Consider the following 24,398-nt stretch of genomic DNA (forward strand, 5'->3'; position numbering starts at 1 on the left):
ACATCGTTCAAAAGCATTAAAAGAACTGTAAACAGATGTAACACGCGCTGTAATGTATATTTCGACAAGCCAATTGAAGAGGGTGGACACAAATTTCGAGACTTTCAGTCGCGGTCAATTCAAATGACAAATGTTTTGAGAAAATTATAGCATAATTTCTTTCTTGTGTGTAAATACTGAGAATTTGAAAAAAAATAAAACTCCTTCTTTAAAAATTACTCACAATAGTGTTTTTTTCTATACTCTGTGAAATACCCTGTACTTCAATAAGGGTGGATTCTTTTTAGTGCTAGTGATTTTAGCATTAAAAATAGATGAGCTATTAGTTGTGATGAAAGTTAAAATACAAATATTTCAGCACTTATAGCACATTTTTGTACATATCATACAGTTCTAACGTTATTATATAATTAGATTGAGTAAATTGATTTGTTGTGCAGGAGAAGACTCTGAAGGTATGTCTGCAGCTGGCCAAATGGACACCTTTCTAGGAGTTTCTGGACTGAGCAAGGTACTTCGAATTAATAAAATTGGCATTTAAGCAAAATAAATCGATGCAATTCGCAAAAACATTCGGAAGTTGTTTTTAAGTTTATAAAAAATTTGCAAATTTGAACAAATTATTAAAATGTATATTATGGTTATTAACTAATGTTTTTATGGAATTTAATATTTGGAACGCTTTTTTAATAACACTTTTTTTCTAAGAAAAAAAATATTACAACTCAGTATCTTAATTATATTGCAGTGCTTCAACTTTGAAGTATCAAGTATTGAGTTTCGGCATCCCAAGGATGTTGTAAAAATATTTTTTTTCGTTTTACTTCTAAACTTCTTCCTCATCAATGGCTCGACAGCCCAGGTGGGCTTTAGCCTTCTCAAGAAGTTTTTTCCAGACTAACCTTTTCCCTGCTAATGCTTTCCAGTTTTCAGTTTTTAAGACCAAAAGCTCCTTTTCTAGGCTATCTATCCATCTTGAATTCGGCCTGCCTCTTTTTCGTGTGCCAACTAGTCTGGCATTGAAAACTCTTTTTGTGGTACGGTCTTCATCCTTTCTGATTACGTGGCCTGTTCATTTTATTCTTTGTCGTTTAACGACGTTAATAATGTCAGGTTCATTATATGAGTGATAAAGCTTTAAATTTGTTCTTCTAATCCACACACCATTTTTTTTAAATTCCTTCAAAAATACTTCTCAAGACCTTTCTTTCGAAGGTACCCAACATAACCTCATCCGTACCAGATATCGTCCAGGTTTCACAAGCATATGCTAAAATTGGTCCTGAAAGAGATTTATATAATAAAACTTTCGCTTTCCTATAAATTTCTAAGCTTCCTCAATATTGCTTTAAGCCGCCATTTTGATTTGAATCGTTTTAGAAAACTAATTTTTAAATTTCACTGCTTGTACAATAAATGAATTTTCAGAATTTTCATTTATTCCATTCACTAATTACTTAAAAAATATGCTTACTTTTTCGATGCTAGAGTCCAACTTAAGAGTTGAAAATGTAGTAGCGATTCGCAAAAAAAGTGTATGAAAAAAATGGGGCACCTTGAATATCATGAATTTGCTTTTCTGTATCAATTTGCAACTGATAACTTTTAAAAAACAAAATAGTGTTCAGTAAACTAACTGTGAATATTGACTTTGAGTTCTTATAAAGTTATTTTGCCTTTCAGATTCTAACTGCTGTTAAAAAATGCTGGGCATCGCAATTTAGCTTCACTGCTGTGCAGTATAAAAGGTAGGTTGGTTAGCAACCAGTTCCCTTTCTTTTTGTCAATTAATTGGTAATAAAAACAATTTGTTAGAAATTAATCGTTTTACATTTCAACTACCCAAGGAAATTTTTCTGTTTAAAATGAAAAATGTTATTTCACATTAAAATATACTATTTATGCATATTTTATCTGATCTAAACTCATTTATACTTCATCGGCAGATATCTCATTGAAAAACTGCCTCCCTCCTTTATAAATCATTATAATATTAAGCTCGTTGAAAATTAATTATGATTTTACTTATTCAGTTATTAGTTTTTAATAAATAAATCATAATTAAACCATTTTTTAGAAATATTAATTATTTCAAATACTAAGTTGTATTTATAGGATTTATGAGATGCTTTAGTAATGCATGTCATGCTTTAGTAATGCAATTCTAGTATGCAATATTTTAGTAATGCGTGGCATAATGTCAGATGCTTATGTAAAAAAAAAAACAAATTTAAATAAAAAGGAAATCCTAATTGAATAAATTAAATCTGATTTATTTTAATTTTGTTTATTTTAAAAATGTAAGTTCGTATCCTGTTCTCTGTAAGTTCGTATTCTCCTGATAAGTTCGTATTTTTAATTTATTGAAATTTAAATGGTATTTTGGCATTGAAATCGCCATGATCAGGATTCTAATACAGGAATACCATCTTTCTTCTGTATATTTAGCGAACAAAGTTTCTTAATTTTTATTTCTCAGGCAGAATGGCCAGATAATTAATTCACCAATGGCGGTCGTGATACAGAAGATGGTACCATGTGATGTAGCTGGTGTTTTATTCACGTGTAATCCAATGACTGGAAATCCAACCGTCATAACCATAACCGCCAACTATGGACTTGGAGAGGTATGTTGTATGGGACTAGAGTTTTTGTATCAGATTTTCCTTTTATTTCCAAATTTTTTATTCATTTTCGCTAGTGAATAACATTTACTATATAGAACGTTAATCGAAATTCATTCTGATAAAAAAGGGGGAATTTTGTTTTAACTTCTTAAGAAATATACCGTACTGCAAAGAATAGGAAACATATAATGCAGTATATGTAAAATTTAAATTTCTATAGCTGAATAAGATTTTAAATTGTCTAAAAATATTCGAACTTTTTTTATTACTGAAATAATTTTTATCTCTAATAGACAGACATTTAGCAAATAGTCTTAAATCTGCAAGACCAGCGTAAATATAAACGAAATTCGGATGACAAGGTTGAGCAAGACGTTTATCACCATTATAAAGCAGCTGGCCCTTATAGTGCATTGAATGCGCGGAAGTGCACTAAAAAGAGAAAGGGATCCTTTCAATTAATGTGTTGAAATATACAAAATACGCTGTTTAAACCTTTTATTTTGCCACTGAATATGATTATTCCGACACATTTTAACATTGCTTCTTCAAAACCATGAGCAAAAACGAAAAAAAATCTTTCTGTTGAATTTCAAACCGTTTGCAAATTTTGATTGTTCTAAAGATTTATATTTAAAATTAAGGATTTTTTACTTTCACCCTCGGCCATTTTTGTTTAATGGGAGGTTTCCAAAGCCTTTCACACCAGATTTTTCCTCCGCTCTGAGAAAAAAATCCTATCAAAACAGAGAGAATTCTAATAATGAAGACCAAAAACTTACGATACTTCATAAACAAAACTTTAAATCATTTATTTAATACTTTTACTGTTCATTATGGTAGTAATTTATCAGAAATTCAAGTTTTTTAAATTATAGTTCGTATTAGCACATATTTAAAAAAAATAAACACCAAAAACTAAATGTAACAGAAAAAAATGGTAGTCATGGCATACTCGTAAGAATCAAAAAAAAAAAGAAAGAAAGAAGAGAATTGGACTGTTGGTCGGAANATCAAAAAAAAAAAAAAAAAAAAGAATTGGACTGTTGGTCGGAATGTATAATTAATTCGTTATGCCATTTATTCGGTAATTTTAAGATTTTTATATCTATTCCTTTTACCAATAAGAATGGCAATAGATCTTATAATCCACTAGCTGATTCATTCTTCGTATGAAGTAAAAAAAGAGTAAATAAAAAAATAATAAACATTATTATTCCAAATATTTATTTATTTATTGCTGACGTACGCATGCAGTCTTGTGTGCTCAGTACAAAATGCGGTTTCTAAGCTCTAGTCAAGTTGAAGAACATATAACATAAGTTAGAGAAGGACATTGCAAAGATACAACGGGGTCAATGTGCTCGAATCCCATTGAAACCCTGAATGTTTCTTGCGAAATCTATCTTGTGCTGTCTGTTCTTCAACATGATAAGGGCTTATAAAGCTCAACTTTGCATTGAGTTTTAGAAGACTGCTTATGTATGCATTACAATGAATAAAGACATGCATGCAGGGTTGTGATGGGATTCGAGCCAGCTACTTACACGCTTTATTTTTAGGATTATGGGATAACCTGATATGTAACAGTTAAGTTATTGATTTTGTTAAGCATATTTCAGGCATTTTATGCATACAAATTCTCATATTTGTATAGTTATAAATGTTGGTGTATGTTAACTTTTAGCTGTAAACTGGAAATAAAATTTACCCATCATAGAGGTTACTGAACTAAACATCTTTGCGTTACCTCAAAGCATACTGGAACGAATTAAATTACAGATTCCTTTGATAAAATTACCAACTTTAACCAAAATTTTAATAATTTGGTAACATTACCAAACTTTACCATATTACCAGCATATTAAAAAAAGCATATTTTATTTTCAATTTTAATCAAAGTCATTACTAATGCATAGCAGTAAAAGCTACCGTATATTTTGGAGATGCCATAGAGCTGAAAAACACGGTAAATATTACCATATTCAGGCAGTTTTGATCACACTTTTTCCCCAAGAACGACTAGCTTACAATTTCAACTTAAAACATTCATTGCATATTATACAATTAAATTAAATATTTTAAGAAATTTAAAATTTTAAAACTCGTTTTAAAAGAATTTCCTTTACATACTAAATTCCGTAAAATATTTAATTAGATAAATTAATTTTTATTCAATTTTTAATTTTTTTTTTGGTTATTTTATTTTAGTCAGTTGTCTCGGCTTCTGAAGAACCAGATACGATAGAAATAAAAAGAAATCCAAATGATCAACTATTTATAATGAACAAAGTCATTGGGGCTAAAAATCGACGTACAGTTGCGGCTCAAGGTAAAGTAAAATCAAGCATGTGTTATATCAGGTGTAATGCTCTGTTATAAATTAAATTATAAATAAATCTGTATCCAAATATACAGGTTGTCCTTTACGAACCTCTAGGGCAAGTAGCATCATGAGAACTCATAATTGCTTATAAATTCACGACCAGAAATGTCCAAAGAAAGTGATAACAGCGGTAGAAGATTTGAAAAGACATACCATAGAGTATAGTGTGCAAAATAAAAAATGCGAGCACCTTGAATAACTTTTGATAGGAGTTCAGCGTATTAGGATTTAATCCTTATTTCGATGGGTTAACCTTAAATATGCTAATTAATTTGTACTAATTGATATCTTAAGTTACGAAATCAGACTCAAAAGAGTACTTTCTTTGAATAATTTGGTTGAGGTTAATTGGATATGGTTATGGAAAATTTTAATATGGATATGGATTGTAACAGACAGATATGGATTGTATTGTGTAAATTAGTGAAATAAATTGTGGAAATTAGTATAATGGTGCATATAGTTTGACACCATGAACCATAAAAAATTGCCGACAGTCTATTATAGTGTTTTTACTTGCTTCGTGAAATATATACAGAGAGCATAATAAGAAATGAAATATCTTCATGGATTTTAATCTAATAATTTATTTGATTGACTAAACTTTTTAATTTTCGAAATTAATTCAAAAATGCATTTTTTTTTCTGACTTAACTTACCTTTTTTGCGACGAATTTGTTAATCCTCAAAATATGGAATCATGGTGCGCAGTTGGGAAAGTGTTGTTCCAATAGTTTAGACAAATGAGCGGCAGAAAAGTTAGGTACATTTAATGTCAACTTTCTGCATATTTGGCTATCTCATAACAGACATATTTTCAAATTTATTTCCCAAGAATTAATCTACTGATTCCCTTTTAACTTAAGATTTTGTCATTTAATACTACAAGAATTGACTTCGAATAAAAACTTATTCATCTTAATATTGAAGCTTTTTAACTCATTGAAATAAATAATAAATACTTTTTTCACGGAATTATTGTTGGACACGCATGTTTTTCAATCGAGTGAGAAGAAAATTTGATTCGCTTGTTTAGTTCCAGATGTATACCGAAAGATGCAAAAAGTTTAATTATTAGGATAACATTTCCCAGATTATGCCTGCATCGATATTTTTGCAGTTTAATACAGTAACATTAAAGTTTTATATAATAACATTATAATTGACACTATGCTGTGCATTTACAACCCTTAATATCGTTAAAATATATATCTAATATATATAATTCTCTTACGTGGCTCCCAAATTTTGGTTGTATTTCTTTTCCGCCGGTGGCAACGCTTGCTTTGTCTTGTTTACGTTACTATTTCTCTTAAACTATTTCTCTTAAAAAAAGCCTCATTACAACTCCCCGAATGGCAGTGCTAGAAAATCGACCAATGATTGCCGCTAAAAATGTCGCAAGCCAAATCTAGCTGAGGTAGCTCAACATATACCGATTTTAAAAACGGAAGCTGAAATAACCAAAGAGCATCAGCTGCGGCAATCTCATACTATTAAGCTAGGCAGAAGTGAGTAGTCTTTGTCGATAGATCTCCATTTTAGTATTTTGTCGAAAGCGCTTTTTTTCACGAATTATACAAATCACGAAATATTACAAATTTATTTGACGATTTTTGATTTATATCACGAATATAAATCAAATAGTATAATAATCATATACTATAGCACATTTCTAATAGGTTTAACGAATTACGTGTCATTTATTTGAATTCAAATTTATTTTAATGACTAAAAATATGTAAATTTTTTTTTTAAAAAAAGTTTTTATATGGATTTGAATGATTGTTTTGAATTCTTAAAATTTTGTGCATTTGTAATGTACCTCAGTTAGTAGCGAGCGAAGCGAGCTTGGCTTACGAAGCAAACCATATAAGATTGCGTGGCAATTTTCGGGGATTAGCGAGCGTTAACGAGCAGGGGCCGCAGCCCACTAGTTTTTATATATTTTTTTAGATTTCTTGAATAAAATAAAGTAAGAAAAATAGAGTCGAAGGTCGAAAATTTTGAAAAGTAAAGTAAGAATTCTAGTTGGAATTGTGAATAGATACTATTACAGTACGGGTAAAATTATCGCACTGTTGAAAAATGTAACAGGAATTAAGAGTAACCTAACAGGACAGTAATTTAAGAAATTGTACTTCAAAACTCTATTGAGAAAAGACATATGTCATGTGTTCATTGCAGATATGCAACATGGTAGCATAAAAGGATAAGGACAAAGATTATAAAATACCCATGTTAATATTAGATGTGTGATGTTAGATGATTATTTGAAACTTTGTGAATAACTTTTCCTTTAAAAATGTTATCCTGTATCATTAATACCAAGTAGGCCTCAAATGTGGTTTAATCAATTTGATCTAACATCATTAATACCAAATATATGATCTATTGTATCCATGATTTGAGCTACGATAACATCGCTAATACCGTGAAAATAACCTATGAACCGTGGTAGCTCAGTGGTTCGAGAATTGGACACCGGTCCGAAAGGACGTCGGGGTTCGATCCTCAACTTCAACTAAGACCAACCAAGTACATTCGATTCACGTGCTCGTAAACTCTGTGGAATCAACAGTTTATTTAATTTGATCGTTCGCTGATAGGCATCATATATGCATCAACCAGAATCTCTTATTTATAGTTTAGTCAATAAACTCATAAGGTAATTCATTACTGCTGTTCTATAGTCGTGATGGTCAATTATAAACGAAAATTTTAATTAATGAGGAATTTAAATTCAAAATTTTAAAAAGTTTTGCAAAGCAACCTGATATGAAACAAACTTACCAATACTGAATTTTAATGTAGCTTATTTTATTAAAATAATTTAGATATGGACGGAACTCGTTCTGAGGACGTTCCTGCTGAAAAACGACAAGATTGCTGTCTACCTGATGAAAAAGCTTTAATGTTGGCGGATTTGGCTGTTACGGTTCGTATTTTAGTGTTTTTAAACATTTCTCAGTTCATAAATGATTTTTCTTACAAGCATATGTTTTTTCAGGTAGAAAAATACTACAGATTACACCAGGATATCGAATGGGGTTTTTGGAAAAATGGCTTGTATATTTTTCAGGTACATCAGATATTTCCAATCAAATTAAAAAAAGCATTAAATTTAACAATAAAAAAATATTTGTGTTTCTGAATAATTTAATAAAAATTTAGGGATGTAATATGATTTTTTTTATTTATAAAAACATTTATATCGTTAGTCTAAATTTCAATAATTAATGGTATAAAAATTAAGATCTAGTTGTACATACTGAAAGCTAAATTTTGGTGATTTTTTTATTTATTTAATGAGTAAAATGCTCAGTATGTAAAAATTTGCTTGTCCTATACAGTCTAGGCCTGTAACAACCGGTTGTGGGGAAACAGATTTCGAAATTGATCATGAACTAGATGCGCCAATGAGAACTGAAAATGAGTTTTTTTCTGTTACTAACGTTGCGTAAGTACTTGATATTTTCATATATGCTTGCATACATTTGGAAAATAAATTTTATGCATTCATGTAAACGTCTTCATTGAATATTATATATATATATATATATATATATAATATTCAATGAAGACGTTTACATGAATGCATAAAATTTATTTTCCAAATGTATGCAAGCATATATGAAAATATCAAGTACTTACGCAACGTTAGTAACAGAAAAAAACTCATTTTCAGTTCTCATTGGCGCATCTAGTTCATGATCAATTTCGAAATCTGTTTCCCCACAACCGGTTNTATGTATATGTTCGAAATTTAAAAAAAATCAAAAAACTTTTTGAAATTGGATTTAATTTAAAAATTTTAAATTAAATGACAAACATACGTCAGTTATAGTTCATTATTTAATTTGATTTGTTGACAAATTTTTATTATGTTTTAGAGAAGTTATGCCTGGTGCAATGTCTACCTTGAGCCTTGACGTTATTCCCAAGTATCTTCAACTAATGAATTTGGTAATCCGAAAATATTTATTTTAACAATCCTAAACAGCAGAGATTACTCTTTGAAATTATAAATTTAGAAAATTAATTACTTTGCAAGATATATTATTTTATCAATGTAAACTGTAATTTGAATTTCGTGATTTGAATTTTGGATTATAAATTTTGTGATTTTCGAAATAGTGTCTGCAAGGAACAAAGAAACTAAAATGGAAACATTTAGGGTACCTACTAAAGTCTGGAACCTCCCTTTTAAATTTCAAACAACTTCATAGGATACAAAAAGTAGTGTCTGGGTATAGTAAAGTGACTATAACCTGCTTGATAAGGCACCCAACAGCGCTACAGTTAAAATCTTAGTATTCTTAACATAGTGCAAAATCTATCTATAAATTTAAAATATCGTGAGCCCTGTTGTTTTGGGTCTTCACTTTTATGTTAAATTTGGTTTTTCTACGCAAAAACTGAATAATTTAAAAACTTAAAATTACTATGGTGTGTAGAAAAATGTACAAGCATCAGGATGCAAAAAAAAATAACATTCGATAATTAGTTCGAGAATATAACTATTACAGTAGTATAACTGAAACTGTTCTTAGTATAAAAAAGTGCTTTTTTCGCTTTTCATTTTTTTGCTTTAATTAATCACTATTTATCCATTGTTGTAGAAATTTTTTACTCAATTTCTTCATTTTATAAGCTCGTGCTTAAGTTGATGTCAAATATAAGAAAAAATTATAAATAAAACAAAATAAAGTAAGAGAGTGAAAAACTAGCTATTGCTAGATAAAAATCTTATAATTTATACCGAAATTATGATGAGAAATAATAGAAGACTGGACAGATGTAAAAACGCTTTCCAATTTAAACTGTCATGTGATTTCAGATTAACGTTAGATATTGTTAATAATTAAAATTACTATTCGTTTGTTGCTTCGTATTGTGTTGCACATTTTGCATTTTTAAGTTTTTTTTTTCTTTGAAGTACATTCTATTTTCCAAGCAATCATTCATTTCATTACTGTTTACATATTAACAAAATGTTCTTACAAAATTTATAGTAATTATATATTTTTGAAACAAAATGATCTTTTTTTAAAAAAAAATTATCGACTTTTCAGAAAAATTAATTCATAATGAATGAAAAGCATCCATGTAGGTTGATAAGTGGAGCCTCCTAGTGCAAAGAAAGTGAATAAAAAAAAATTATGGAACATCATCGATTTAATATGAATAGGCGAGCCGTGGTATACCGGTGGTTAGAAGCTCAGTTTTCGGGCTGGGGTTCAATTCTCAAAAGCTGTTAAGACCCACCGAGTGCATGCTCACGAAATTTGTGAAGTCAAAAGTCTTGTAATTGGTAACTGAGCAGTACTATGGGTACAGCAATCTGGAAAAAATTTCCTTCCGCTTCAGGTCTACGTCTAAATTAAAGTAGTCTCACGAATGAGTGGTGCTGCCATCTATCCGAGGGATTCTGAGTTAATTTTCCCTTTCACTCTAGTTGTCATACAGAAAGTAATCCCTTCTTGGCTTAATTCAAAAGTTCAAAGGCTGATGAGCTCGTCTTATCCAAGTTTTTTAAGAAACAACAACAACGAATAGATAGCTTGAGGACATTACTACTATGGAAAGAAGACTTGAAATGCTTGAACTGACGAAATTATCAGTGAAAAAGAAAGTTATGTCAGGATACCTCGATTTCTTCTGTTTAAATTTCTCGTAAACTTTGCAAGTAGTTTTAAACAGGTATAGAATGATAACTAGTTGTTTTCTTTTCTTTTTTAGACGATTCCCTCGTGCTGAAATGTAGGAAATCTCGAGCAAATGCGTGTTTTAATATTTTTTTTTAATACCATCAATGCATACAATCTTCCTATAAATTAAAATAATAGTATTTATAGCATAACCTTCAATATACCAAGACAACATGTAGCTATAACTGAAGATGTTCTCAAGTTAAGTCTGTTGTTGTATGTTTTAGTGGACACCTTGCATAAAAGAAGTTAATTGATTCAGTTTAGATTTTTAAAACTTTGTCATTCGTTTTTTCCTTATGTTTAACTGAAATAAAGTTTTACTTTTTCGAAATTTCTACTTTATTGTTTGAAGAAGTGGTTTTCTTATTTTCGATTATCTACTACACTGTCAAAAGTTTTAGCGTATAGTAGCCACCGTTTTTGGTGTTGAAGTGAACAAAAATTTTTACTATGCTTGAAATCACATTTATTATTTCTTTTTTCAATGTTATAGTTTTCCTAATTTCTTTATTCACTTTTCGTTTGTTTCTTTACTGATATGACATATAGTTTGTCTAAGCTAAGAACTCCTCCCACCACAAAGTCTGAAGTCGTCTGGTGCTATGGAAACAAGAATGGTGCATTTTAAGGAGGGTAGCTCCTCTCTAGAACTAACACAATAGACCGAAAAAAGAGATTCCCTTTCTCTCGCTGACTCGAGTCGAAACCACTCCAAAACAGTGACCCTGCACCCCTACTAGAAATCGTCATACCTTGTTACCATAGTCACCACCACAGGTCCAGACGAATGTCTGGGGGAGTTCTTATTTTAGACAAACTATATTTTCATGGGCATTTGAATTAATGTATGGGTACATTGCAGAAACATTTCGTATAAAAAACAAACGCATTTCTTATTATATAGTTTCGCTAATTCTTGCAAGCAATTATTATTTTGACAATTTTTTATAATTTTTTGCATGATTATTACAATTCTGTACCTAAAAATGAATTTAGTTTACCACAAGACCAATAATGGTGGCAACTGCACACCAATTTTTCTCTTAAAAAATATAATATTTAATTATAATATTAAGTGTTTCAAAACAATTAAATTTTAATTAATACAGTGTACGATATAAAGTTGGTAAAGAGTGTTTTGCGCATTTTTCTTAAATATTTCGGTCCTTTCCGGTATTGAATATATGTTCAATTGTCACTGTATTAACTTCCTGTAATTATACTTATTTACAATAAAACTGCTATTTTTTTAAAAAATAAAAATATTGATGTTCTAATATTTACAGAGAGATCCTAAAGCGCAATGGATAACTATGGTTCCAACAACTTATTTTCCACAAAATATGGTTTCAATGCACAGCCGAATCATGTTCTACCTCTGTAATGTAAGTTTCTCTTGAATATTTCCCTTTTTTATGCTTAGCAAACACAAATCCTGCATACATAAAATATCAACTTTGATATTTGTAGGAAATTAAGAACGCCGCGTATAAGCGTAATCTTTAAGCTATATTAATCTTATAGCTCATATTCAAAATAATTGATTTTCAAATTTTACGTTACCCTAATCTGAGTCTTTCTTTTAAAAAAAAGCGTTAGGGAAAGATCATGAGACCACTCCTGAAACTAAAATTAAAAATAAATAAATAAATAAAATCACTCGTGTTTTAGTTATATGAAATATTCTAATTTGTAAACATTTGACAGGCAAATGTTTAAAAGTAAATCAGAAATGGTTTTCCAATGCTATTTGAAGTAACACATGCGTTGATAACATGAGGGAATAAATTTTTTGTTGCATTTATACAAGCACTTGATCTATCTAATGTGGGGATTTCAAATAGTTAGTGCAGCTTATTTTCTGGTCTGAATGTACAAATTTATAAAGAACGCATAGGTTTATATACATAGATATACACTTGTGTGCCCTTTGAAAATAATACTACAGACCATAAACATATGACCTTTGCGTATGAGATCATAAACTGAAACGTATTATAGCGTTCTATCTATCGCTCCCTACGTAGCAAAGAAGTGAGGATACTTAATATTCACTCTAGGAAATTTTAAGTAATCCTGGTAATGAATATATTATTTAATTGGATAAAAACTGTGGCTTGCTTAAAGGAACCAATTGCGGATTTAAAATCAGCGACCCGAAAATATCTAAGATCTTCTCAAAAATCTCATGTCACAGAAAACAAAAAAGCAAATGAAAAAAGCTTCCTAGTTTAATTATTGAGCACACAATTTTCAATACAAAATAAATCTTACCTAAATTACAATTTTTTAGTGTTAAATGCGTCAAATTTTTGTTTCAGAATAACGCACTTTAAATTTGTAATGGCATGGTTATAAATATTCTAGTTAAACAAATATTTTTGCTTTAAATTTTTTATTCAATAAACTACGTTTAATTTTGCTTTATTCAGAGAAATTATTTGTAAAAAGAAAGATAGATTCAAATTTCACAATTGCTTAATTTTAAAAAAATATTATAATTAAATGACGTGTTGTTGTTCGTTTGAATCTTGGTTTAGGCGCATGTCAGCAATTTTATGCACATTTGCTTACTTTCGTTCATACTTAATAAAGGATATGTTTATCATTTATTCTAGTTTTTCCAGCCCAATACCGAAGATAGTGATTTTGTCAAAGTGTCTAATGTCACCTTTTTCGGCAGAGTGGTTGAATGCGAGGGATTGTATGAAACAGTTAGGTACAGATTTAAAAATGTGAAAAGAGATTTTGTTTCAAAATACAAGCCACTCTTGGGCTTTACAAAAGTAAGTATGAAAAATGACAGCAATAAATCATAACCCAATCACTAAAGTTGCATGTTTTAAATACGATATTTATCATTATAACAGATGTTAAGTGGAAGCAAAATGCTCAAGAAAGCATCCCTTAAATATGACAATTTTCGTCTTCCTTTAGAAGAATGCAACACATCTCAAGAGATGCTGGAAGTTCTGCTGCATTCATGTACGGACTTAACGGAGGTTTGTAAAACGAAATTAAAAATTTACCAGATAAAAATAGAATTTTTGTTTTGCAAAGATAAAATTTCTTTCCAGCATTATTTAAATTTTTAAAAGTTTAAGAACATTATTTATGAATGTTGTATATTCACACAAGTCGCAACCATTTTTAAGTCACATCAATTACGAGTGGTCTTTTCAGCTTTGACGCTATCATTATATACAGCAAAAACTTTTTAAGATGCCTTGAAACCTTGATTAAAACCAAAAGGAAAATGCACATTTTTCTCAACTAAACATTAAAATGTTTTTTTAATAACTTAAAAACTAGCATTAATTAACTCGAACAAAAAGAAAATTCCTGTGGAACAAAACATCTTCCGTCGAATGATCTAAAAAAGTATGAGGAAAAACCTGCTGTTTCCTTGTCTTCTGAATTGGGTTCAAAACTACAAGGATACGGAGTTGAACATTGATTGTTGTGGACTGAAAATTCTGCCGGCTGTTCAATGACGGTTATAAGATTCATTCCAAGAGCCGTGGTAACTCAGCAGGTAGAGCACCAGCCGTCTAATAATGAGACCCGGGTTCGAAACGAATTCCACACCCGATTCACACCGATTATTAGTCGTAAACTCAAAACTGGGTTCGGCAGTTCAGCGACAGTCATAAAATTCATAATTAACAATTAAATACAGTCAGACCTCTATTTAACAAAGTTGATAAATCCCGATAATAAGTCCGTTATATAGAAAATTCGTTAAATAGAAAAACACCTTTTGACATACTTAAGCAACACGAAATAGGTTTTAAATTCATAAACACTGGACATAATTAGAATAGCAAATTGATACACATTTATCTTTTAAACTTAGTATCTACTATTTATTTTATAAATCTTAGCCGTAAAAGAAATCTGTATGGAAAGCAAGAAAGGAGCAAAACATTATCCAGTGTTATATTATCATGCTACATACATTTTCAATTAAAAAAAGCTAAATTTATGTATAAAATTATAACTGTATTTATTTGTTGTATAAAAATATAACTGCTAAGTAATTTCAAACATACATTACCACATGCATTCTTATGTTTAAATGCTACTGATAAAATTCGTTAATTTTGNATGGAAAGCAAGAATGGAGCAAAACATTATGCAGTGTTATATTATCATTCTACATACATTTTCAACTAAAAAAAGCTAAATTTATGTACAAAATTATAACTGTTTTTATTTGTTGTATAAAAATATAACTGCCAAGTAATTTCAAACATACATTACCACATGCATTCTTATGTTTAAATGCTACTGATAAAATTCGTTAATTTTGTCTGAGCTTTTCGTTTGAAATGCAAGCAAAAGGGGAAAGGGATTTTACTGCTTTCTCTAAAAGTTGAGGGGGCTTCGAAAATCAATTCAAGGTCATTTCCTCTATAAAATGCGTTAACATGTTTGAAATGTTCTAAAATATTTTGGGAAATAGGAAAAGTGGATCTCAAAGAAAATTTCGTTAAATAGAAAATTCACTTCTCTTTTTGGAAGTTATTTTACTCAGAAATTTCTAAAATGTTCTTGGTTCCTAGTAAAAATTCGCAAAATAGAGAAATTCGCAAAATGGAAGTTCGTTGAATAGAAGTCCTAATGTACATGAAATTAAGTTTAGTTAAATTCTTGTAAGTGGGAATTTTATTAAAAGATTTTTCTTGTCGAGAAAATACTTTAATTCTGGCAAAATTTGAATTTTTTTTTCTCCGTTAAATTAAAAAAAATTTTACTGAGAAATAAGTATCAAATTCTGAAAGTAGAGAAACCCTTCAGTGTTTTGATACGCGTTTTTAATGTATTAAACATTTTCTAGAACTTATGATTTTATTAATCATCCAAATCTTAAAAGTGTCTTTAGTATGGTTTTGTTATTATTTAACTGTAATTTTTTTTTAACATTTAAGCAAAATCACAAAAATAATAAATGAATAATAATTTTGAATGAATAATAAACTTAAAATACTGACACTTTAAAAAAATACCATATAAATTTGTTTATAGGCAATGGCGTGTCATGCAATTAACACCGGTATATCAATGATCTGGAATATGTTCATGCTATATTTTCTGAAAAAACGCAGAGGAGGTATTTATTTTTCATTTTAATTCTCTTTTCTCTGATTTTAAAAGTACAAAGATGTTTAAACAATAAATTCATCATTTGTAGTCTGTAAATAAATAAATTCATAAAGCTCTTAAATCCTTTAAAAACTTGGTTTTTGCCCAAACCAAAGCTTGAAAATTATCCCTGCAAAATATGTTAATGAATTTTTACTTTTTATCTAGACTCAAAGTAGGATGCGATACGTGATTTTTTCCTTTATTTCATTCAATTAATATTTATTTTTTTCTTTCCTCTATTCAACATCTTTCAAAAATATAGCAGCAAGTTAATTTTTTTTCTTTGAGTAAAACATGAAAAAGGGTTCGATTCGTGTGTGAATTTTTGTTTTTCTTTTGCTTCATCTCCCATTTCTTTAATAAATTTAAGGACTCAAAACTTTTTTTGTCATTTTGGTCATTAAATGTCCTTAAAAGTATATTAGTCACAATCATGATTAACAGGGTAATAATCATGTCCCAAAATTTATCCTAAAATTTTATCAAATTGAAATCTTATAGTAATGTCTAATGTATTATCAGATTTCCGTTGCTTTGGGAATTTTTATTTTTAAACATGGAATTTAACGGAACTTTAATTTGCAGGACTATAGATATCTTTGTACCTAGTTTTATAAAATTTGGGAAAGGTAGAATGGAAAAATGAATGAGCTGGTTCATTCAATATGTTTGCTCAAATATGTTTGATTGAAATTATCTTTAATAAACAAGTTTTATTATTGTGTGCACGAATTTTTCGATTCGCTTAAATTAAAAAGTTCTCGAGATATGGCAAAGTACGCAAAAATTAACATTAAGGAGGACAAACTTTCGACCGCTCTTCTGATCTAAGTATTGAAACCATATTTTCCGAATTAAGGCTACTCCTAATCTTTAATCCAAATCCATGGAAGGAAAGGTGTGAAGAAAGGTTCAGCGGAAGTACATTTTTGTGTCATATTTTGTAATTTAAAATACCGTCTGCACTAATTAATTAGTGGATTTAAGTTAATGCTCTTGAACCATTAAGATTAAGTCTTAGTACAGGGAGATCAGATCATTGGATCAAAAGTAATTTGAGGTGTTCTGTTTTTATTTATTTATTTTTTTTATTTACTTAATTTTTTATTCATATTTTTTATTTTTGTGTGCATTGAATTACATTCTTTTTCAATAGAACATAAAGTTAAAGGAAATTGAGTCAATAGTAATTATGTTGAAAAGAATTATTTTTGAAAAATAATTTATGTATTTAAAACACAAAAATTAGCACTCTAAACTTCTTATAAATTTTTAAAATACGATAGAGACAGATACGTCTTAAAATGTTTTTAAAAAAAAATTATGTTGGTCGAAGGAAAATATAAACTGGTAATTTTTGTTTGACTTTGAAATTTCAGAATTAAATGCTGATGTTTATCGAGATTTTGCAAAACTGGTACAGGCAAAAAGTGACGTTATAAGTGCCGATATACCAGCAGCTAGTGAAGTAAGGACATATAATTTAATTTCATTTCACTAATAATTAAGCTTGAATATCATATGTAGTTGTTGAAAGTTTTATAATTAATTTAAAACAATTAATTCCTTTTTTGCGCTTCCATTTTACCATTTTCAAAGCATAGGTGGTTAAACTGTACTAAATTCTTTCTGATAGATATAGATGTGTGTTTCAACAACAATCTTATAAAAACTTATTATTTTAGAGAAATTAAAGGATCACTTTTAATTACTTTACATTTATAATATTTCACAGTTACATTTATAACATTTCAGGCATTCAGTTACATTTACTTATTTTAAATTATTTTTGCATATGAATCAATAATATACTCTCTAACCATAGAATTTCGCCCGATACAAAATATAGGGCTGTCTACGGATTTGAGAGCAAGGCAAAGTGCATTGCCTATTTGAAATAGTTTAACGTCGTAATCATAGTCACCGACAATGCTTTAGACAACTGACAAAGGGAGTTCTTTAGTTTGACAGACGATGGAATGCTCAAAATTTACACTGGATTTAAATATTGTATGCATCATTAAATTCAAAAAGACTTTAGAATTTTAATTATTAATCAACATTCAATAAATATTATGATAAAAATTAGGCATGTGCTAATTTATCTGAAAGATGAGTTATACTTAACTAATACCTGAGCGACTCCGTCTCTGCTCTATAACACTCAATCCAGAATCTATTAAACTCATACAAAGCTTTCATAATAATAAGTACTGTCTAGCAATCACAAGATAAGCTCTCAGTCGAGTTTCGTTTAGCAAAGTCGGGCATTATATTCACTCGTTAAATTTTCATTGTGCATTCAAAAATGAGTGAAATTTAATAAGGATAACCGATATGAAATGAGTCGCAGGGAGATATGTTATTGTTGATAAAAGCCAACCTTTGACTATCAATCCTTTAGGTCTCGAGCTCTCTAATATTTTTGGAGCAGATCATTGAAATTTTGAGTTCGCAAGGAAGCACAAAAAAAAATCTGTGAAACCCTACTTTAAAGTTACATGATATTTTGAAAATAACTCTGATTCCATTAAAGATATTTAAAATGTTGGATTTTGTTTCAGCGCCTAGCATATTATATCGGAAAAGAGAAAACGCAAGACGAGTTTAAGAAAATGAATGTTAAAGTATGTGGACATTGTTTGATTTTCAAAAATTAAATATTTTTATAAGAAACATTTATAATGAAAACTTCATTTTTCAGGAAATCAGAGAATGGCTTGAAAATTCTCAGACCATGGCTGGAAACAAATATCGAGAATTTTTGGCTAAGCATGAACACAGGTGCTTAAAAGAGGTATATGGCAATTTTTTAATCATTTAACATTTTATAAAGTTTTTCACAAATACGCATCATATAGTATAGCAATGGAAGGTGTTTTCAAAACAAAAGTAACCATAAACAAACTTTGGAAACTCATCCATTTTTGAATATGCTTGATTTTTAACTCGTATTTTAAAAAATTACATTCCCAAACAAACGTATGCACTCAAATTAGGCGTCGCAAGTTGATTCAAGAGCAAAACAAAAAACACTCTCGAACTCTGCCTAAATACTTGTGAGGAAGGTAGAATAAAAAAAACGTCAAAACCAGTTCAATTGTTTGAAGAAACTTCGAAGTGATTCTGGTAATTGCCTTACTATTCCTTTCGGATCTCTAATTTTTCTTCTTTTTTTTCCTTAATGTAAGGCAATTTATTTTAGAATAAGTTCGATTCTCTATTAGAAATTATACAAAAGTAACAAAAAAAATTATGAATAAATTATTATTTATAAAATAATTATCTCTAAATTAGTTTATTAAAATAGCATAATGAGCTACGCGTAAAAAAAGCATTATATTTAGAACAGCATAAAGGGCTTAAGAGTATTTAATATAAAATTACTTCAAATTATTATTTTTGCAGAAATAACTGTCAAGATTCGAGGCACCGTAAGGTATCTTGTTTCGGGATCAGGAAAAAATTTTTTAACATTAAGTATCTAAAATGGTTCTAATTTTTAAAAATGAAAAATTTAAAAGATTATTTTTAGAAGTCAAATTATTGCCGGCCCTACGACCCTGCGAAGCCAATGGTTGCGAATTCGAATCTGACTCAGGGCATGGATGCTTTGTGTTGTCCTCTGCAGTCCGAATGTGGCCCATGGTATGAATGGGAATCTGTAGCAGTGTGGTGTGGGTAATGTTGCTGGCCTACGTGGTTTAGGTTCTTAGGGGCCAACCGGGTAATATTAAATGAACAACACTACCGGCGTCTTAGAAGTTCAGTGCTTTGTTAAAAAATGAAGTATTTGAATTAAAAGTTTTTAATTATAGTAGTCTTACTTTTAAAGGAAAGTGGGAAAATTGCATTAAATGAATCGTAAACAAATAAATCTAAGCATAAGATGTTTAGATTTATCTAAACTTTAAGATGTTTTCGAACCAAATTACTCCAGGAGTTTTAAGAATAAACAGAGTTCTGAAAAAAATACTTATTCCGAAGGGATAGCGAATCAATTTAGTTTCACTTCATTGTCAATTATAGAAAAAAATATTTACTTCAAATAACTGCTTTCAAATTGTATGATAAATATTTTGAATCATTTCAGTTTGACCTCCGAGCGAAACCATGGGGTATGGATCCCGATCCTCTGATAAAATTATTGAAAGTAAGTAATCTGGACACCAAGTGAATTAAATGAATAAGTTTACGTGTACGCAATATTTATCTTGATATGATTGCACACACTGAAATAGTTTCTTTTTCATGTATGTTAATTTTTCTAATCCTTTAAATCTTTCTAATCTTTCTTTTTCAGGTATGTTGTAGATTTAAAATATTTTAAAATTTATTAGATTGGTTCAACTATAATTCTTTTAAGACTAAATTCATGTTTGAAAATAAAGCTATTAAAGTAAAAGCCAGCTTTTAAAATTCTTTCTTATAAAAACTAAATTAATCTGATCGTGTTCGTAAATACATTTATTTACAGTAACAACTAATTTGAAGTAAGAATATGTTTGTGAAGCAGACTATTTCATTTTATGAAAACTGTAAGATATTTTGTGAGCTAAACAGATTAAAAACTGAAAAAGCAGCGATTTTAATCGAAGGTCATGGTTAAACTATTTCTTATGACCTTAAGTCTTTGCTTTCTACTGCAAATTAAATAAAACTCTTTCAAAAGATGCAATTGAATCTTGACCTGTCAAACAAAAACTACAAAGTTTCAAGTCAATAAAATTAAAACTACAATATTAAGATGACGTTATACGATGTTAGATACCATTCATGGAAAATTCTTTTTCGCCAACATCATAAGTTATTTAAAATTTAAAATAGAGAAAAAATGAGTTCAGATAAACCTAGAATAAACCATAAAGCCTCAAATGCTGAAAATATTTCAAAATATCAAAATGTATGAAAATTATGGCGGTATTGAACAGGACTTCGCAATAAGTAAATGATCCTGCAAAATTTGTTTGTCTTTTGAAAGTTTCTTTTTAGCATTGGAAACTTCATGGTTTTTTCAAGATTTACCTGAACTCTCTTATCTCTAAACTTCAAATTTTAAGATACCAATTGAGGTGAAACAGAATGTGTCATGAAATGCGTCCCACGTGGTAGAGCGTCCTACGTGGTCCTCCTAACCCTTTGCTACAGAATTTTTTATTAACTAAATGTTTCATTAGTTTGTATCAATTTAAGGCAAAATATTTCCAAAATATTATATTTAGTATTTTAATATATTGTGGATATGAAATACAGCATGAAATACCGATTTCTTTTTCTGTGTTAAAGTTAAAATCTTCCAAACACGGCTCACTTCCAAGCAATATTTTTTTTTAATTTGCATTTATATAGATCTAAGAAAAACAGGTATTCATCATTAAAATTTCTTTAATCTACAAAATCAATTATTGATACATTTTTGAATATAACTGAAATTGTTTTAAACTATTTTTTTTTTTTTTTTGGATTTTATATTTTAGTACAAATATAATTCCGGTAATTTAACAGATTTTTTTAATCTTTACAAATTTTGATTGTTATTTTTTATAATTGAAAACTACCAAATTATAATTTTGGTAGTTTTTAATACAATTACTTGTAATTAGAGAATCAGAAAAAGAAATATATAAAAGGAACACCGGTGTCCTATCTGCATCAAAGGGTAAAGAGGTGTCCCACGCAACAGAATTCATTTGCTTTTGTTTTCGTTTCTGAAAATTTCATAATACTTTAAATTAAGTTTAAAAAACCCGTACTATTTGCTAAAAGTACAGCAGTAGCTCTCTACGTATCAAAAATATTTCTGACACAGAAAGTTACTCTCAGGTATGTTCGCAGCTAATTCTTTTTTTGTGCATTTTTTTCGCCATTCCTTTTTTTGTGCATTTGTATTGCAACGATTCTTTTGTTAATTGTCTAATACTTTTTAAACAATACCTTAACATAATGTTCCAGAAATTTCATGCTTTTGTATTATTACATAAAAGAATTCTAAATATCCTTTGCGTCTATTTTTAGAATTTAGTTGGAAATGTATCATACAATCCTGAAATCAGGAAAGAAGACACTGAAAACATTTTGTCTAATTTAGGGTTGAACCTTTCACTGAAATCCAAGTGAGTGAACCTATACTTATTATTGTCAAACTAATGAAAAATATTTTTTTATGAAAGGCATGAAATTGTAATATTTTTTTTCTCTTTTTAGATTTTATTTAAAGATCTTAATTCATTTTAGTCAGAAAGGTGTGCGAGGTAGGGAAGCTGCTAAAGTAAGTACAAAAATATTTTTAAAAAATAATAATAATAATTTTACTAGCTATTAGATATTTTATAATTTATTATTATATATTTTAAAAAAATGTATGCAAATACTTTAAAAATCGTACAAAATTAAAATATTTACTAAAAAAATGAAAAATACACCTTTTTGGTAAAAAGCCAAACAACGTATGCGTGAACAATTTATTGAGCAAATACAACTGCTATAGCTATTCAACCACAAAGTAAAACAGGTTCTATTTCTTCCCTTCTGTATAATGTACGGATAAGTTCTCTTTTAAGAACCTACTCGATTTAGAGTTAAGAAAATTGGTTCGGTATCTCTTTTTCACTTCCTATGTAACACAACTACTAGCATGTTGCCTAATACAATATATAAACTATATTGTTACTGAAATCAAATACTTTTAAAAAAATATTTTCTTTCTAAAATAACAAAAAGTGCGCCTTTTTTCTTTTATTAGGATTCTAAAGAGTCACGATAACGCAGTGGTTAAAGCACTTAGTTCTCATTGCATAGGTCGGGGTTCAACCCACTAGTGGCTCGGATCCCCACTCAGCATCAGATCAATGGCTATCAGCTTGTCGGGGATGATCGCTCTACTTCCCACTGTGACGATTCTGGCCTCTATCATCACGTTGGTTTTGAAATTGTAGTGTTTTAACCTTTAATTGTAGTGTTTTTGGCGCCAAACTAGTTAAAGTTAGTTCAAGGTCAATACTTTTTCGTAATAACTTAAAACTTGAAACTTTAGTGAATGAAAATCCAACCTTTTCTTAGGTTCTGTCAATTGTAATTGCTCCAACAAGTACAGATTCAAATTCATTTCAAGTATCTGGTAGATAGACCGCAATAGCGATATTATTATTACTGAAATGCAAACATCAAAAAAATTTTTTTATATAATAGCTACTATTCAACTTTTCTTAAAAGTACACTTTAATCATATTGTCATTACCCCTTTGCAATTTCAAAAGATTTGAAGAAAATAATCAGGTAATACATTAGTTATAAATCAAATTTTTTTTTCTTTCTCACATTGCTTTGGTAAATATGGTTGATAATTAGAAATTCGTTTTTTAGTGAAATATTTTAATTTTAGCTTAGGCAAGGGATAATAGCTTAAATCCCATCTCTTCAAAAGAGAAAAATACGTTGGTTGAATTAATAATTTTGAAATTTATAAGAGCAACTAAGACTAGCATCTCATATAATTATACGCTCACCATTAGACAGAGGAAAAAAGAAGAGTTTTCACGTTTAGAACCCCTGTTTTTCTAAAGAGTTTCTTTTTTTTTAATTTAAAACAAAACAAGCTAGAAAAAGAACAAGCTAAATAAAAAATGTATAGGAATTTAGAGGTTAAAGTTTGAATTGTGTAAATTACTTTGTTCTGTTTATATATTAAGCTTAATTACGCACAAAAAATTGTTTTAAACTATCTGTAATTAACATTTGTATTCATAAAATTATTTTCTTTTCTTTTCTATAGTCTATATTAATAAAGTCATTGAATGCTTGGCGTAAAGGTTATTACCATCTAGCAAAACTGATGGTATCAGAAGGCCGAATTCCGGATGAAGACCTACTTTTCTTTATGACATTAGACGAAATTAAAGAACTTCTTGAAACTCGATCTCCGAAGCTTTTGTCAAAGTAAGAAAACATTCACAGACTTCTCATGCTGAGGACCACATTTCACGCAAAAAAATGTTTTATACGAATTTTACTTTGTACAGAATGTTGTGTAATCAGCACTGTTAATGTATATATTTAGAATCCTTGTCAAAAATAAGGTTTAAAAACTGTATTCAAAAACCTATTGCGCCACCTTTGGCCTTCAAAACAACTGCAAGTCGCCGCCTTGGCGTGGATGTTACAAATTTTTGATAGATAGCTAGAGATGGTAGATAACTAGAGATCAAACGTCACGCTGTAAGGTTGTAGATTGTTGCAACTCTTACGCAGAGTCGAGATATTCTGACACGACCTCTGAGCTACCTATATGTAAGATCCAAGGACAGTGAATAGGACATTAATTGGAGTTCTTTGAACTACTCCAGCACAATTCGAGCCTTGTTAATTGCGGCGTTGTCTTACTGGAAGATTCCATTTCCTGTTGGCAAAACAGATGCCACGCGTGAGTGCATCATGCTTTGATAGTCGGTAGCTTTCAGGGTCTGTTCTACCGAAATTATGGACCTCAGAGCCGATCATGAGAACGATCCCAAAGCATTATGCCGC

At 29.4% G+C, this 24,398-nt stretch overlaps 1 protein-coding gene across 6 annotated transcripts in view; it reads left to right on the forward strand.

Annotated features, from left to right (window-relative positions):
• The window catches only part of LOC107444606 (rifampicin phosphotransferase), a gene marked incomplete at its 5' end in the record, with an annotated part of 54,559 nt that overhangs the window by 11,842 nt on the left and 18,319 nt on the right, over nucleotides 1–24,398 (forward strand). For 4 of the 6 annotated variants that reach the window (XM_043041071.2, XM_043041070.2, XM_071181320.1 and 1 more), the window contains 19 exon segments: nucleotides 441–511; nucleotides 1,684–1,748; nucleotides 2,480–2,627; nucleotides 4,839–4,959; nucleotides 7,851–7,951; nucleotides 8,024–8,095; nucleotides 8,367–8,473; nucleotides 8,907–8,979; nucleotides 12,014–12,112; nucleotides 13,346–13,513; nucleotides 13,598–13,729; nucleotides 15,756–15,840; nucleotides 17,255–17,343; nucleotides 18,440–18,502; nucleotides 18,580–18,672; nucleotides 19,969–20,028; nucleotides 21,891–21,988; nucleotides 22,080–22,143; nucleotides 23,647–23,810. In XM_043041071.2, the coding sequence (XP_042897005.2) occupies nucleotides 441–511; nucleotides 1,684–1,748; nucleotides 2,480–2,627; nucleotides 4,839–4,959; nucleotides 7,851–7,951; nucleotides 8,024–8,095; nucleotides 8,367–8,473; nucleotides 8,907–8,979; nucleotides 12,014–12,112; nucleotides 13,346–13,513; nucleotides 13,598–13,729; nucleotides 15,756–15,840; nucleotides 17,255–17,343; nucleotides 18,440–18,502; nucleotides 18,580–18,672; nucleotides 19,969–20,028; nucleotides 21,891–21,988; nucleotides 22,080–22,143; nucleotides 23,647–23,810 (1,873 nt within the window). 6 annotated transcript variants of the gene reach the window in all.

The sequence above is a fragment of the Parasteatoda tepidariorum genome, chromosome 5 (genome assembly GCF_043381705.1).
Source record: "Parasteatoda tepidariorum isolate YZ-2023 chromosome 5, CAS_Ptep_4.0, whole genome shotgun sequence".
Classification (NCBI taxonomy): Eukaryota; Metazoa; Arthropoda; class Arachnida; order Araneae; family Theridiidae; genus Parasteatoda; species Parasteatoda tepidariorum.